The 15,480-nt window shown below is 30.8% G+C and overlaps 2 protein-coding genes across 2 annotated transcripts; one reads left to right on the forward strand and one right to left on the reverse strand.

The window, feature by feature from the left end:
- Positions 1–2,301: 2,301 nt before the first annotated feature.
- Positions 2,302–4,990, reverse strand: LOC146933271 (transmembrane protein, putative (Protein of unknown function, DUF538)). The gene is made up of 2 exons (XM_085705014.1): positions 4,465–4,990; positions 2,302–2,610 (listed from the first exon to the last, which is right to left on the reverse strand). Exons 1-2 carry the CDS (start codon positions 4,927–4,929, stop codon positions 2,566–2,568), a joined length of 510 nt encoding a protein of 169 aa, XP_085561140.1. The 5' UTR covers positions 4,930–4,990; the 3' UTR covers positions 2,302–2,565.
- A 9,630-nt stretch (positions 4,991–14,620) lies between these two features.
- Positions 14,621–15,332, forward strand: LOC146933272 (DUF538 family protein, putative (Protein of unknown function, DUF538)). Its single transcript, XM_085705024.1, has one exon. It carries the CDS (start codon positions 14,744–14,746, stop codon positions 15,218–15,220), a length of 477 nt encoding a protein of 158 aa, XP_085561150.1. The 5' UTR covers positions 14,621–14,743; the 3' UTR covers positions 15,221–15,332.
- Positions 15,333–15,480: the final 148 nt, after the last annotated feature.

A 15,480-nucleotide genomic window follows, 5' to 3' on the forward strand; every position in this document is an offset into this window, starting at 1 on the left:
AAATCAAGTTTATGTCCGAACACGAAGTTGACACCAAAAAATGTAAATTCGAACGAATTTACGAGTTAACACTTGATTTGTGGAAGACTACTTGAAATCGTTGTGTTATTTTCATATTCTAAAGTTAAGTAAATCCCCGTGAAACAAATAGGCTTTTGGGTTTTCACTGTAAAGTATTTTTAATAAATTGAATCCGTTTGCTATTTTCAAGTACCTATATTTTCTTTAGAGAAGGTACCTATTAATATGAATAAAAAATGGATTAATAATCTCTTAATGTATCAAAATTTCAAAATAGTTGCTGATTGTACATTCCGTTGATCAAAGTTTTGAAATGGCTAGAATTCTAATCATATAGGCTTTCACCGTCATAATTGGATTTTTTTTTGTCACTATGAGATTTGAACGGACGTAAATTCATTACTTTTTTACGTCTAATATTGAATATTAGTGCACAAAACCACTAGTCAAATTCATTCTAGAGTAAATTACACTCCCCTCCCCTCTTATGTTGAAATATACACTCCCCTCCCTTGAAAAGTAAAATTTATACTCCCCTCCCCTATAAGATGCTTAAACTACAACCCCTCCCTTAATAATTAAATAGGGACTACACTTTAATCCATTTTAACATAAATAAATACTTGTATGATATATATTAATTTTGAATCACCATTTAAAAAATATAAATTCGCTTCTTTACAATCTAAATGTCAATGACAATCAAATTTAAATATTTTGTTATTAATTTTATAATTTAGAGTATAAAATTCACTTTTAAATAACCATACTTAACCGGCTTTAGTAATTTTTCACATATTTTAATTTTATTTTGAGTTGTTTCATATTTTATAACAGGGTTTAAAACTATATGTTAATGAAATTGTGAATAAAAAATAGAGAAAGATATATATTCAAAATTTGATTATATTAAAATGAACCTACAATGCTATTTTTCTTTGAAGTGTGTTGGATTTTTTTTTGTTAGATTATTAGAAATAAAAAAAATTATTGAGGGACTAAAGTGTAGATTTTAACATAAGAGGGGAGGGGAATGTAATTCAAGCTTCTCTCAAGGGAGGGGAGTGAAATATTTTCTAATATGTTTTGAATAAAAGGGAAGGGAATTGTATATTTTAACATAAGAGGGGAGGGAAATGTAATTTAAGCATCTTTGAGGGGAGGGGAGTGTAATTTACTCTTCATTCTATTATCTAGTCTAGAAGTACAACAAACCAAGTAAGCTGATCCAAATTCATTTGGAAGAATTCGAATTTGATTTCTTTATGAAACAATTTTTTGTCGGTTTATATTTAACTCAAACTTTGAACTACCGGGATCATATTTCTATGAAAAATGAAGGGTTAACACAAAAAGGAAAAAAAAAAACTATAAGAAACATTGCAACATTAGATATCAGGGTTTGACTTCATAATTTCCCAACTTATTTATTTTTGAAGTAAAATATGACAACTAGGCTGCTTAATAAAAAAAAACTACAAGAATGATTCAAGTGATTCAGGTTAGAATTAAGAATGATTCAAGTGATTCAGGTTAGAATTAAAAAGTGAAGTGATAACAAAGTTTAGGGTTCAAAACTCACAACATAATATTAACATTTAGTCACAATACCAACATTGACTATGCGCATAATATTAAAATACCATTATTCTTTTTTTTTTCTTTCTTTGTTTGATCAAGTAGTCTAGCAGCTAGATATTCACCCCATGAAGTAAATATGTTGGAATCCATAATTCAAACTCCAGACCCTAGATATTACATGCAATGTAAATACCAATTGAAAATGTTCACAAGGACCAAAATGCTATTATCCTAATCCTTAAATATTGCACAAATACTCGTATTTATTTACTCCAAGTATTCAATGCAATCTTATAAAAAGCAAATAATGGTAGTTATATTTAGGGGTATATATTTGATAGAAAAATACTCTATTAAATTTCTTAAAACCCAGTGTTTCGAAACAAATTTAAAATGCTTAAACAACCAAAATTTAGGAATGGAGAAGTAAAAGAAAGCATTTGGGATAGTTGCAGAGGTTAGAGACGTATAAGGTATATCATCATTACTTGTAAAAAGATCCATCAGATTTATATATAGAAAAATTGAAGTTTGGATCCTCTACATGCTGCAGCCGCTGCATAACAGTTGAATGTAGCGGGGTAGAACCTGAATTTAAGTTTAACAGCTAGCTCTACAGTGACTGCAAAAAGTGAATTTGAAGCTTCTTGATTAAAAACGTTGAGGTAGTTTGGGGGGCAAAGGAACAACAAGACAAAGTACTCCAATTTTGTTTTCCATTATAAAGCACATTTAAATCTAACTGGAAACAGAAAGCACACATGAACTCGAAGTCTTGGAACTTAAATATGTACATAATATATATAAGTTCATGAAGGTCGCGTGAGGATATATATAATATAACTCGACCAGACTCTGATTGGCGAGTCCAGACTATTGATTCATAACCTAGCTAGCAATAGAGGTACAGTTGCAGCTGAAGATATCTTCATTAGGCCATTCAATACCAGTATAAAACTGCATCTACTCTGTGAGAAGCATAGGAATTTCCTTCAGTGGAGCAGGAAACTGCAAGTTGCAAAAGATTTGTACAAGTTAGTTTTTCTCAGACCAGAAATAAGAACAGTTCTAGGCACTTCAAGCAAAAAAAAAATACTAAATTGGAAAGCAAAACAACCACTACATGTTCAACACCACATTCCAGACACACCCCCATATCAGGGAGATCAAGGTGAAGAGTCCTGATATTCAATCAGTTGCTACAAGCTCACAGTTCGTCTACAAAGACTGAATTCTATAAGGTTATAAGATATGTCATCTCATATTCGCTGCAATATCAATATCTGTCTGCCTATCACAAAGAGCATGTTATTCGATGTCATAAAGAGTGTTTGGTTTTAAAAAGATTTATTGAACGGAACAAAACAAAAGATGGAAAGCGAATTGTCTGCTCTTTATGCCATAACCCTGATTTTTTGGGAAATCAATTGTAGATCATGTCAAAACAGATTTTAGTTCAAAGATTCCTATCAAAATTCTAATACAGACACAAATTAAATGATACTTTTCATTACTTAGCTTCAACGCTTACATAAGCATAATCAGGCTGAGATCATACTCTACAGTTTACACCTGATTAACTAACTATTTTCCCTCCTCGGAATCTAAAGTAAGAGCGTGCTTTACTGAAGTAACTGAAAACAGTAATGAAAAACCACTTGTTGGTATTTATGATAAGCATAAAAAAAATCATAGATTTGATAAATTATGATGTGTTAAAACTAATCATTTAACTTAATAATAAGATGTTAAAATGTTATACCTTCGCTTTTTTCTATGTAAAGTGAACTATATCCACCTTAGAGAAGTGAAATCCCATTCTTTCTCGGATTCACTTCCTTAAATATGCAAAACAGGTATGGCAAACTAAAAATAATACTAATAAACCACTTCGGGTGCATTTGAATTGCCTTATTTTTTAGCTTATGCAAATAAATAAGCTTTTATGTATTATTCATAAGTTTGTCAAGGTAGTTTATGAAAAACAGCTTATGAAGATACAATTTTCACTATTGAGAACTTATGAATTAACATAAAAGCTTACTTATTCGCATAAGCTATTTTTCATAAGCTCAAAATAAGCCAATTGAAACGTGCCCTTCGTGCCTGTTTAAATTAGCTTATTTGAGCATATCTACTAGTATAAGTACTTTTGAGGCTGTTTGGAAGGGCTTATGGGATAGCTTAAAAAAACAACTTATAACTTATATGAAACTAGCATAACTTAATTTTATCTTTTGTTGTAGAAACAAATTATATACAAGTACTTATATGACAAGCGCTTATGCTATAATCAATTAATTAAGTAGTTTGTATAAACATTTACAATTGTGTTATTTAATCATCAGATACCGTATGTGATACTGATATCGTTATCTCTCACTACTTCTACCACTTTCACCTATTTCAAACATACAAAAACCAAAGATTTTGCATTTGACATCAAATTTTTTATCTTCAAGAATCATTCCCCTAACTAAAACTATCTATGTTAACTCCATCTCAAGGGTGTATTGGACTGGATTAGAATTTTAAAAGATATTTTCATTAAAAAAAATTAAAAATTGTCTTTCTAAAATCTTAATCCAACAAACCCCTTTAATCTAGCAAATCAGTTTTTTTTTTGAAAGAGTGCTAAATTTAACCTAGCTGGCTGTATAGATCCTGAAAATAGTAAAGCCAATTTTCGCAACAAAAAAAAATAAAAAATTAAGAACTAGCATAAGAACAACCTCTCTCTTCCTCTTCAACCTAATCAAGTATTCAAAAAACCTAAACCTAATAAATTCACAATTCAAAAACATAAATATAAACAATAAAAACTGAAAATTAAAAGAATTAAAGATTAAAGAGTAATAATACCAGAGACGATGAAGGTTGACAAGGAGAAGATCGAAGCGAATTACGGCAAGAATGAACAGTTTTAAACTGATCAACATTAAGCTTCTTATTAATAATCCCAACCTGAAAGTAAATACTATTGGAAGGAGGCAAATCAACCCTAATTTCATCAACATTAAACCAAATAAAAACACGTTGAACTTGAATACCCTTAAGATCACTAATTGACCCATAGCTCAATTTTCCGGTAATGGTTTTTTCGTAATAAACAAGATAATCAAACTGTATGTAGCAGGTATCGGACAAATGAACGACGAATCTTCCATCGTCGGAGAGGGAGTAATCGGTGACGGAGTTTGGTAAGAGACCGCTAGGGAGACCGAATTTTGGGAGGATGTCGTATACGGTTTCTTTGGCTGAAACGGAGAAGAGGGTTAAGGTTGTGGTGAAGATGAGAAGGATTAAGGTGTTTGAATGTTTTGCCATGGTTTTTTTGGAGAATTGAATTGAGATGAGAGTGATGAGTTGTGTTGGTATGGTTTTTGTCAAAGGAAAAATGGTGTGATTTTGATTTGATTTTAAATGTATCTACCAGACTGCCACCAACCCAAAGATTAGATTAGATTCCTTTTTTTTGGTTTTCATATGATATCCGTTGAAAATAGTAACCGACTCTTGTTTTTTTCGCCTAAATTTCATTATTATTATTTGGGTCTTGTTAACCAGTGTCCCGGGGCACAGATTAAGGAAGCAAATGTAGTAATATTTATCTTGAAATCTGTGTAATCAATGTATTAAAAGATTAAAAAGTGTATTTTTTGTATTTCACTTTCTTCTTTTAGCTTCCTTAACCAGTGCCCCGGGACACTCGTTAACATTTTTCTTATTACTTTTAGTAATTCATTATTATTTTTTTTGAAAGGGACAAAAAAAAATTCAATATATTTACTCTCTTCGTCCTGTAATATAGGAGTACTGTATGAGCTTTTTGTTTATTTTATAATATTTATAAAAAATGTATAAGTGAAAGAGAAAGAAAAATTGTTTAAAGCATTCGGGATCTACATTCTATACTTTAAAAATAGAACCAACACAGAGTGGTCGGACATGTATTGTTTTCATCCAATAAAAATGTAAATGTTAGAAAGAGTGTTAAAAAAAGAGTGTTGTTAACATTCCTCTATTTATATATATGCTTTTAAATTTAATCTCAAAATTTTGATATTGCTGTGTGATTTGATTGATTGAATGTAGATGTAATAAAAAAAAACAATGTTGATGCATACAAACACAAATTAAATCTACCAATTATCATTGGTTTATCATAAGATTGATTGCAGATGGTAAAAAAATAAGGGTTATGTTAATAGTATCTTTAGGATACTCGTTAGAGAAATCAAAAAAAGTAGGCACTTGTTAAGCAAATTAAAATTAGTATGTTTGTAAAATGTTAACTTAATCACTTTTTACAATTTCCCAACATAATATTTTTATTTGTATCCTCTTGACCAATTCTTCAAAGGCACTCTTTAGCATTTCCTCTATTGTATATATTCAAAAAATATCTACTACCTTCGTTCCTTTATAATTGTCACTTTTGCATAAAAAATTTGTTTCTAATTAATTGTCGTTTTCAAAGTTCAATGTATCATTAAATGTGGTTTTACCTATATTACCCTTATATATTTATTGCAGAGAGAGAAATGTATGAAATGAAGTATTAAATGATTAAGGTTATTATAGGAAAAAGATAAATTGTTGTATCAAAAGTAGTAAAAGTATTTGTTGTCTATGACAATTAAAAAGGAACAGAGAGAGTATTATATTTACTTACTTGACCAATGCTCCAAAAATATTGGTTAACATTTTCTAGAAATAACAATATTATTAAATACATACAAATACAGATTAAATCTAGCAATTATCGTTGGTTTTTTTCGGTAAAGGTTGTATTTTTTTTGGTAAAGAATTATCATTTGGTTTGATCATAATAGACCACTTACTATCATTTATTATTTATAACTTGTACTGCATTCTTTTAAAAATATCCAAGCTCGTGGAACTCGAGGCCTTAACAGAATTTTTTTTTTTTTTTGTTTTTCAATGTAACCAAACTAGACACAGACTTCAGAAGCAGCTCTTCTGGAAGCTTGTCCTGTACTAACTACTCCCTCCGTTTTAAAATAAGTATCGCTTTCGCCAAAAAAATTTGTTTCAAAATGAGTGTCGTTTTCAGTTTTCAATTGAATAATAATTTTTTCTTTTCAATTGTACCCTCCAATTAATACTATGCACACTACTTTCAAAGTATTACTTTTAAAACTAACCAATAGTTAATAAGGGTAATTTGGTAAAATAATCATTCTCTTTCTCTTAATCATTGCATTTCTTAATATGTGTGTAAACACCTAAAACGACACTCATTTTAAAACGGATGAAGTATGAATTATGTAGTGTTAAACAAATATGAAACTGCCGTACAATAGTGGCTAATTAAGGATGCTGGGACTTTCAAGAGACCCCCCTAAAACTGGTGGCATTTACCATGGGAAGGGTTAATCCTTTCCCACCATGGGAAAAGTTACTTTTCACCTCCATGTGTCACTCAAACAAGTTGCTTTTATTTTGTTTGTTTTTTCAATGATTAAAAATGCTAATATTTAATAGTATTAACAAGTTTGCTAGTACACCCCTGTTTTTACGAAATCATATATGCACCTCACCCATTTACACGTAAATAATTTAGCACCTTTTTTTTTTTTTTGATATCTAACCTTTTTTTTTAATTTGACAAAAACAGCGAAAATTATATCATTCAAAAATAATTTGGCACTTTTTTTTTTTTTTTGATATCTAACCTTTTTTTTTAATTTGACAAAAACAGCGAAAATTATATCATTCAAAAACAGCGAAAATTGATTAACTTCATATACTAGTTTTCCCTTCAAAACACATATACCAGCTTTCAATTTTTTTTTTTACGTAAACACATATACCAGCTTCATAAAAATATATGAAATGTCATATTAATTAATTGACGTGGTAATACAACATTGAATGCATGTGTAATATACACTAATAATGTATAATAAACTCTAAGGGGGGTGTATTGGATTAGGATTTTAAAAGACTATTTTAATAAAAAAAGTCTTTAAGATTTTAAAAGACTGTGTGAGATTGTATTGATTCCGTGAGATTTTAAAAGAAAGACTTTATACACTCAAGATTTTAATGGATTTATCACATTGACTTTTAAGGATTTCAAAGGATTTTATGGGATTTTAAAATTTTAAAGGATTCAATGAATTTTAGGGAAAAAAAGAACAAACTTACAAGTGTGAATGATAAAAATAATGAACAAATAAATTCTAGCGTTTGAATAAAGAAAAATAAAACCAATAAAAAATTCTTTTACTATTGATTTTAAAATTTTAAGGATTTTATGGATTTTATAAGATTTTAAGGGACTAAAAAACACTCTTAACACATTATTCTCCATACACATTTTTTATTTGTTAAAAATGTTATTCCCACAAAATTCAATTGTACATATTTAAAATTATGACAGCCCTTACAAATCTTTCAAAAAAAAATATTGTGTCAGCCCTCATTTTGTGTTTGAAATTAAAGAAGTCGTTTGAGTTTTTCTAAGAGAGGTGAGAGAGAGAGAGAGAGAGAGAGAGAGAGAGAGAGAGAGAGAGAGAGAGAGAGAGTGGAGAGATAGAGAGACGAAGAGAGAAAGGAGAGAGGGGGGAGGGGAGAGAGAGGGGGGAGGGGAGACAGATAGTAACTTTTAAATGAAAAACAATCCCAAGAAATCTCATCTTTTCATGAAAGACTTTTTCTTGTTAAAATTACACTACAAAATCCCACAAAATCCATCAAAATCCAATTTATTAAACAATCCTTCGAAATTTGAATGATTTTGAATACCATGAGACTTTTTTTAAGTGATGAAAAGTCTTGATTGAATACCTCAAGACTTTTTTAAAATGACAAAGAGTCTTGATTGAATACCACAAGACTTTTTTTAAGTTGCAAAAAGTCTTGATTGAATACCACAAGACTTTTTCATAATTAAAAAGTCTTTTAAAATCCCATAGAATCATAATCCAATACATCCCCCTAAGTTCCTAAAGTATCTCGAAATATATCTATTTGACGTGATTTGATTGAATACATGTGCATTATTTTTTTGGAGAGAATGCGAATTGATCAGTAAATTGAATTAATTATTTTTTATACAAATTTAATTAGAGAACATAATTTTTTTAAAAGAATTAGAGAACATCTCATGCACAATGAGATATATGTCATTTACTGGTTGTTTAAAGAATATCATTTATGATCAAACAATATTTACGAGTCGTGGCACATTACAAAAACATTATAGTTTATTCTTAAACATGCTTTAAGGACTAAAACCTTATTTATCTTAATATTATGTAATGTTTTGATTATATGATGAGATTGAAATTTGTATGTGGGGGTTTCGATAGAGTGTTGGTTCAAGATTTATGAGTTTATTTTTAGATGGCCACAAGCCCATAAAAAATGGCCCACTCACTTATCATTATTCTATATGTTGTGGGGTCTCAATTTTTGTTTCAAGTATAAAACCAAAAAGTTAAAAAAGGGTAGCAAGTAAAAGATCACAACCATTGAATTATTTTATTATTATATCTAAGGTCAAAAAACACCTTTCCCATGGTGGGAAAGGATTAACCCTTCCCACGGTAAATGCCACCCCCTAAACTATGGGATGAATATAGGGTGGCATTTACCATGGGAAAGGTGAAAACCTTCCCACCATGGGAAAGTTTTTTTGGACCATTGGATCAAGTAAGGAGCATAGTATTATAATAGTCTCTCAACACTATATTTTCTCACATCATCTTCCACCACCATCCTACTCTTCTTCTATTTTTCTTCAACCATGTGCAACCAACTCAATCTCGCCGGAATTTCATCGGAGACAAAGTATACCTCATTTTCTAATTCCTCATTCATCATTCTATCCTTTAATTATAACACTAAAAACAAAAATTAACAAGAAATAGCAATTATATCATTTCATTATAACTTTTAAATAATTTCCCCCTCTCTCTCTCAAATCTCAAACCCACAAAATCAATTAACAGAGATTATACAACACCGATGTCATATTTGTTTATTATAATATAATTGTTTTCGACTTCCATTTGCTGTCTCCGTATCTCTTTTTTTTGCTAAGTTTGGGGGACCAATAATAAGAAATTTTAATTTGGCCTTGGAATTTTCTAATTGGGTTGCAGCAAGATCAAATAAACAACTTTAGATCTAAAAAAAATTAAACAAAATGTTACGGTAGCTCCCTTGAGGAGTTTTATTGAACAAAATATTAAGGATGCAACAAGAAGGACAAGGTTGTGAGGTTTAAGAACACTGAATTTACGTATAAGAAAATTGAGGAGAGCTCCCTTGATGTTGCTGGTGGGTGAGTGGAGACATGGAGGGGAGATAAGGTGGTGTAATAGTGTAAAAATAATATAGTGTGGTGAGAATATAATAAGAATATAGATCTAATGGTTCAAAAAAAACCTTTTCATGGTGGGAAAGGATTCACCTTTCCCATGGTAAATGCCACCTGAATATAGGGTGGGATTTAGTATGGAAAAGTGGTGTTTTTTCCCACCATGGGAAAGTTGATTATGTCCATTAGATCAAATGAGGAACAAATTGTTATCCTACTCTCTCAACACTATATTATTGTTTTACACTATCTTCCACCCTCCTCTTTCATGTCTCCACACACCCATATCACAACCACCACTAAATTATAGATTCAGCAACCACCACACACCACCATGGTTGCTACTGGAAAACTCATAGATTTTATAAGTGCTTAATTGGGCTATTTACCCAAAGACGCTTTGGTTCCTTTTAAGCTTTTGTTTAATAAAAATGGTGAAATTCATTCTTTTAATCTACCATAATCACTAGTAACTCGATGCTAAAAGTGTGATGCTTAGATTTTGTTGAGTCAAAGCTTAAAAAAGGCAATCGAATTAAGAAGCAAGTATATATTTAGGATAGGACCAGCGGAACATCAAAATACGAGAACAATTGTGGTATTTTCACTTCGTGGAAGAAGAATCTGAAAATTTCAGCGGCAAAAAGAACAATTTTAACTTTCAATTACATTTTAAAAAAATATTATCCATAAAGGAAAAAAAACATTATTAAAAACAAACAAGGAACCAGGGACAAATTAACCACATGAAAATAACATTTTCAGATCTATTTTGCTTAACAATCAGTGATGCAAAACCAAAAACCCCCGAGAAAATTGTTGTTCAAAGTGGTTAATTAACTTTTCTCTTAATTCGAACACGATTTTGTGGATCTATTTTCCTTTATTTTTGTGGATTTATTTTGGTCAACAAAAGGATTGGGTGGTGGTGGACGGCCATGGAAAAGGTGTTGGAAGATATTGTGAAGTGGTGGGAGCAAGGAGGAAGATGAGTTAGAGGGTGAGTGGTTAGATCTTATGCTGACAGACCATGATAAAGATGTGTTCTTTATTTAATCTAATGGACAAAAAACTTTCCTATGGTGGGAAACAACTCTCCTTTCCCATACTAAATCCCACCTGAATATAGTATTGAATTAAGAGTAACAATAACATAGTAATAAAATTTGACATCACATTTTCACATTAATCTTTAAAACGTGATGTATATAAATTTTTCTATTATATGTTCAATATTTACTTTTACGTATAATGTAAGATTTTTAACTCATACTTAACATATCAATAATATCTTTTTAAATATGAGACTCTCCACATTTTAATCCAGGACGAAAAACTCCTTTAATTCTGAACCAAGATCTTATACAAATGTTAGAACTTCAAGAGAGTCTAAAACTCTATAGTAAATCATCGCATTAAACAAAGAAAATTGCTTTTCTGACATTGATAAGTTCACATTGACACAAGTAAAATACTAAAATGCCCCCAGCGGTAGTTAACTACCGTTGAGGACCCGGCGTCAGTTAACTACCGTTCAGGACCCAGTGGTAGTTAACTACCGCTCAATTCATTTCCTTAATTCACTTTCTCTGTCTTCTTTCTCTCTCTCTTCTTTTCTTCTTCTCCATCTCTGTCTTCAATTCACTTAAAATCCAGAAACACTTGTAGCTTCAACAACTCAACAAAAACCCATAAATTCATTCTTATTTAACTCAATTTTTTTTACATGATTCCTTTCTTTAATTTACAGACTTACAGCTTCGTAGCAAATGCTGTTTTGAATAAAAAACAATCTCTGAACCTCTCTTTCAATTGAGTTGGAGACAAATGAAAACAGTAAATTGAAGCTTCACCCTTTCTTAGAGTCCCTCCGCTGCATGCATGTTGTTGTTTTGTTATAAATCCATTTTGTTTCTATCAAATTAAAAAATTTATAAGTTTCTTGAATTTCTTTAGTAATCAATTTTTTCATCAATATTAGTAATTTCTTTTCTTTGATACAGATCAAAAGAGAGGGATGAGATGCATTTTTTCTTTAAATTACAAATCAAAAGAACGAAAAGGGGAAAGAGATACATCCAGACTTGTTATTTTCATCTTGGTTGAGTAAAAGAAAAAACATCTTTTTATTTTCATCTTGGAAGAGATGCATGTCATACATGATTTGTTCTGTAAAAGAAAAATAAAAAAATCTTATAGAGTAAGAAGGGTTTACACTTTTGGAGACAATGAATAATGTGGAGAAATCAGAAGGATCTAAGTGAGAAAAGAATTGGGTGTGAGCGTAAGTTTGTAAATTGAATGTAGGAATTCAGCGGTAGTTAACTGCCGCTGGAAGCCAGCGGTTGTTAACTACCGTTGGGGTAAAAGCGTCATTTACTTGTGTCAATAGGAAGTATTTATTGTCAAAAAAGCAATTTTCTTAAACAAACAACATCCAACAAACCACCAGAGATACTGTCAAATTTATGAAATTGGATTCCTTGTCATTGTACTTCACATAGACAATCAACACGGCATCTCAAACAGATTTTGATTTTTTTTTTTTAATTTAACATTATTAAGGTTCAGATTTGAATGGTCTGATGTTGATTGTTGATGCCCATCAGAATGAATTTCATCCTCATGCGACTATTTTTTCGCTTATTAGAAAGCTCTATGCTCTTCTTTGGTTGGTTTCTTTTTCCCACACCTTGAGAGAATGAAATGAATATGTCGATTGACTCGCTAAATATAAGGCTGACAACATTGACACTTTGAAGATATGGACCTCTCCTCCTCCGCAACTAGATTATATCTTGTTCGCCGACTTCTCTGAAGTTTTTAGGCACCAAATTGCTTAGTCTTTTGTTCTTTTTTTATTGTTTTCCTCCTAATAAAAAAAGATCTAAACTGTCTGATCTTAATTGAATGGTCATATAATCTTTGGTTGCATTAATACATACAATCATTGTATGTAAGGATCTCATACTAAATTCATCTCACATCATTAAACCCGAAAAAATGTGATTATGTTTATCTTATATTAAAGGGTTAAATATGTTTTTGGTCCCTATAAATATGTCAACTTTTCGTTTTAGTCCCTCTAAAATTTTCCTTCAACTTTTAGTCCCTATAAAATTTTCAAATCACTACTTTTGGTCCCTATTTTTAATTTAATTTTTGTATTTTTTAATGAAATTGTGCAGAAATGTATAAAATATTCTAAAAAAATTTCCTAAATAAAATTAGAATTTTTTAACAAAACACAAATTAAATATGAATTTTTAACCTTAAAACATATAAAAATTCATATTAAATTCATGTTTTGTTAAAAATTCTAAAAATTTTTTGGAGTGATTCTTATAATATTTTGAATTTTTCTGGAAAATTTTATTAAATAATATGAATTCTACATATGAGTTTACTTTAAAAGAGGGACCAAAAGTGAAGATTGAAAATTTTATAGGGACTAAAAGTTGAAGGAAAATTTTAGAGGGACTAAAACGAAAAGTTGACATATTTATAGGGACCAAAAACATATTTAACCCTATATTAAATGACATGGTTGATTGCTTCACTCGTGTCAATACATAATATATGGTTTAAATATGTTAGCGTGCACATGTATCAAATAAAAAAGGTTTAAATATGTGTTCGATTCCTGCACTTTCACTCTATTTTGGCATTGGTCATTACACTTTTTTTTGTTTGGCTTTAGTCCTTACACTTTATAAATAAATTGCAATTGGTCCCTACCGTTAGTTAGCCGTTAAAAAAAAGAAGGAAAGTTAATAGAGTATCATATGGCATATAATTATTGGCCAACATGGTGTTTTACATAATTCATTAAAAATTAAATAAACAAAAGTTTTTAATTTGTTTTAATGTTATTTTATTAATTAAGAAATTACTACCACCCAACTTGTTCTCCTTCATTACGTGAGTGAGTACACCATCACCAACCATCCCATCTTCTTCATCTCTTTAGAAATTCTTGATTCCATATTTCTCGGTTCTAGAGGTTATAAAACTGAAAACCAACACTGCCCAAGGCATTCTAGAATAGTTAAGAAACAACTTCACATAAAGAATCAGTAACTTAATAGTACTTCTTTATCGTGAGGTAGTGTCTATCTCGCTCCAGATGCCAAAGCATTATTGTACAGACATCAGTTAGCACATGACAACTGAGAGGATCTGGGCCTGGTGTAATTATATCCCTGATTCTCGAGTGAAGACCACTTCATGGCTACGAGAATCAAGTAGCACCATAATGTCCTTTTATAATCAAATGCAATCGAAATGCTCGTGAAACAAAAAACAATCAATCTAATAAAATGTTGGTGAAGAAGATGGGTTGGTTGGTGATGGTGTACTCACTCACGTGATGAAGGAGAAGAAATTGGGTGGTAGCAATTTCTTAATTAATAAAATAATATTAAAACAAATTAAAAACTTTTGTTTATTTAATTTTTAATGAATTATGTTTTATGTTGGCCAATAATTATATGTCACGTGGCACTCTATCAACTTTCCATCTTTTTTGTAACGGCTAACTAACGGTAGGGATCAATTGCAATTTAATTTATAAGGTGCAGGGACTAAAGCTAAATAAAAAAAAAAGTGCAGGACCATGCAGGACCAATATCAAAACAAGGTGAAAGTGCACTGATCACATATTTAAGCCAATAAAAAATAGTTTTGGTATAAAAGCAAAAATCCTTCACCGTTTCCAACCTTTTCTCTATAAACACCAAATTCATATCAATTATTATCAGCAGAGTCAACTCATTCCCCAACAATACAATGTCCACCAGAACCTTGAAAACCTTGTTTCAATTCTTTTCAACATTCCTATTCATATCCCATGCAACAGCCACAACCCTTCCATCGGACATCCACGACCTCCTCCCCGATTACGGTTTCCCAAAGGGCATCCTTCCTAACAACATCGCCTCCTACACCCTCTCCTCATCCGGTTACTTCACCCTCCATCTCCAATCCCCCTGTTACGTTCGCTTCTCCGGTCAATTAGTCTACTACGACACCCTCGTCACCGGAACCCTCACTTACGGTTCCGTTTCCGGTGTTTCCGGGATTCAGGCCAAGATGCTCTTCATCTGGCTCCCTGTTACTGGAATGGAAGTTGATTCCCGTTCTGGTATGCTTCAATTCTTTGTTGGAGCTTTGTCTAAGAAATTACCGGCGAATCAGTTTCAAGATGTGCCTGGATGTTCTTCAAAGACTTCTGCAAGGAAATACTTTGTGGATCTTATTATGTAAATCAACAGATTCCATGTTTTTTTTTTTATGTGGATAATCCATGCATGTCTTTTAAATCTTATAAATGTAAATGATATTTTGCGGTGTTAATGAAATTTGGCTTTCATATCAATGTTTTCGTCTTGATTTTTTCCTTCATAGTTACAAATATATATTAAAATAAAGAAAAATTAATAATATTTGGGATATAAATCTAATCTAGAAAATGGACAAAAATAAAATTGAAGAGTATCATGAATTACCCTCCTAAAACATAGAAC

Source organism: Medicago sativa, chromosome 4 (assembly GCF_051527215.1).
Source record: "Medicago sativa cultivar Bolivia chromosome 4, Bolivia_mono, whole genome shotgun sequence".
Taxonomy (NCBI): domain Eukaryota; kingdom Viridiplantae; phylum Streptophyta; class Magnoliopsida; order Fabales; family Fabaceae; genus Medicago; species Medicago sativa.

Excerpts from the sequence above, each read along its gene's own strand:
- LOC146933271 (XM_085705014.1), bottom strand. The coding sequence starts at position 4,929 with ATGGCAAAACATTCAAACACCTTAATCCTTCTCATCTTCACCACAACC. Across the intron at positions 2,611-4,464 it reads GTCAACCTTCATCGTCTCTG|TTTCCTGCTCCACTGAAGGA; the intron begins GTATTATTACTC and ends TGCAACTTGCAG.
- LOC146933272 (XM_085705024.1), top strand. The coding sequence starts at position 14,744 with ATGTCCACCAGAACCTTGAAAACCTTGTTTCAATTCTTTTCAACATTC.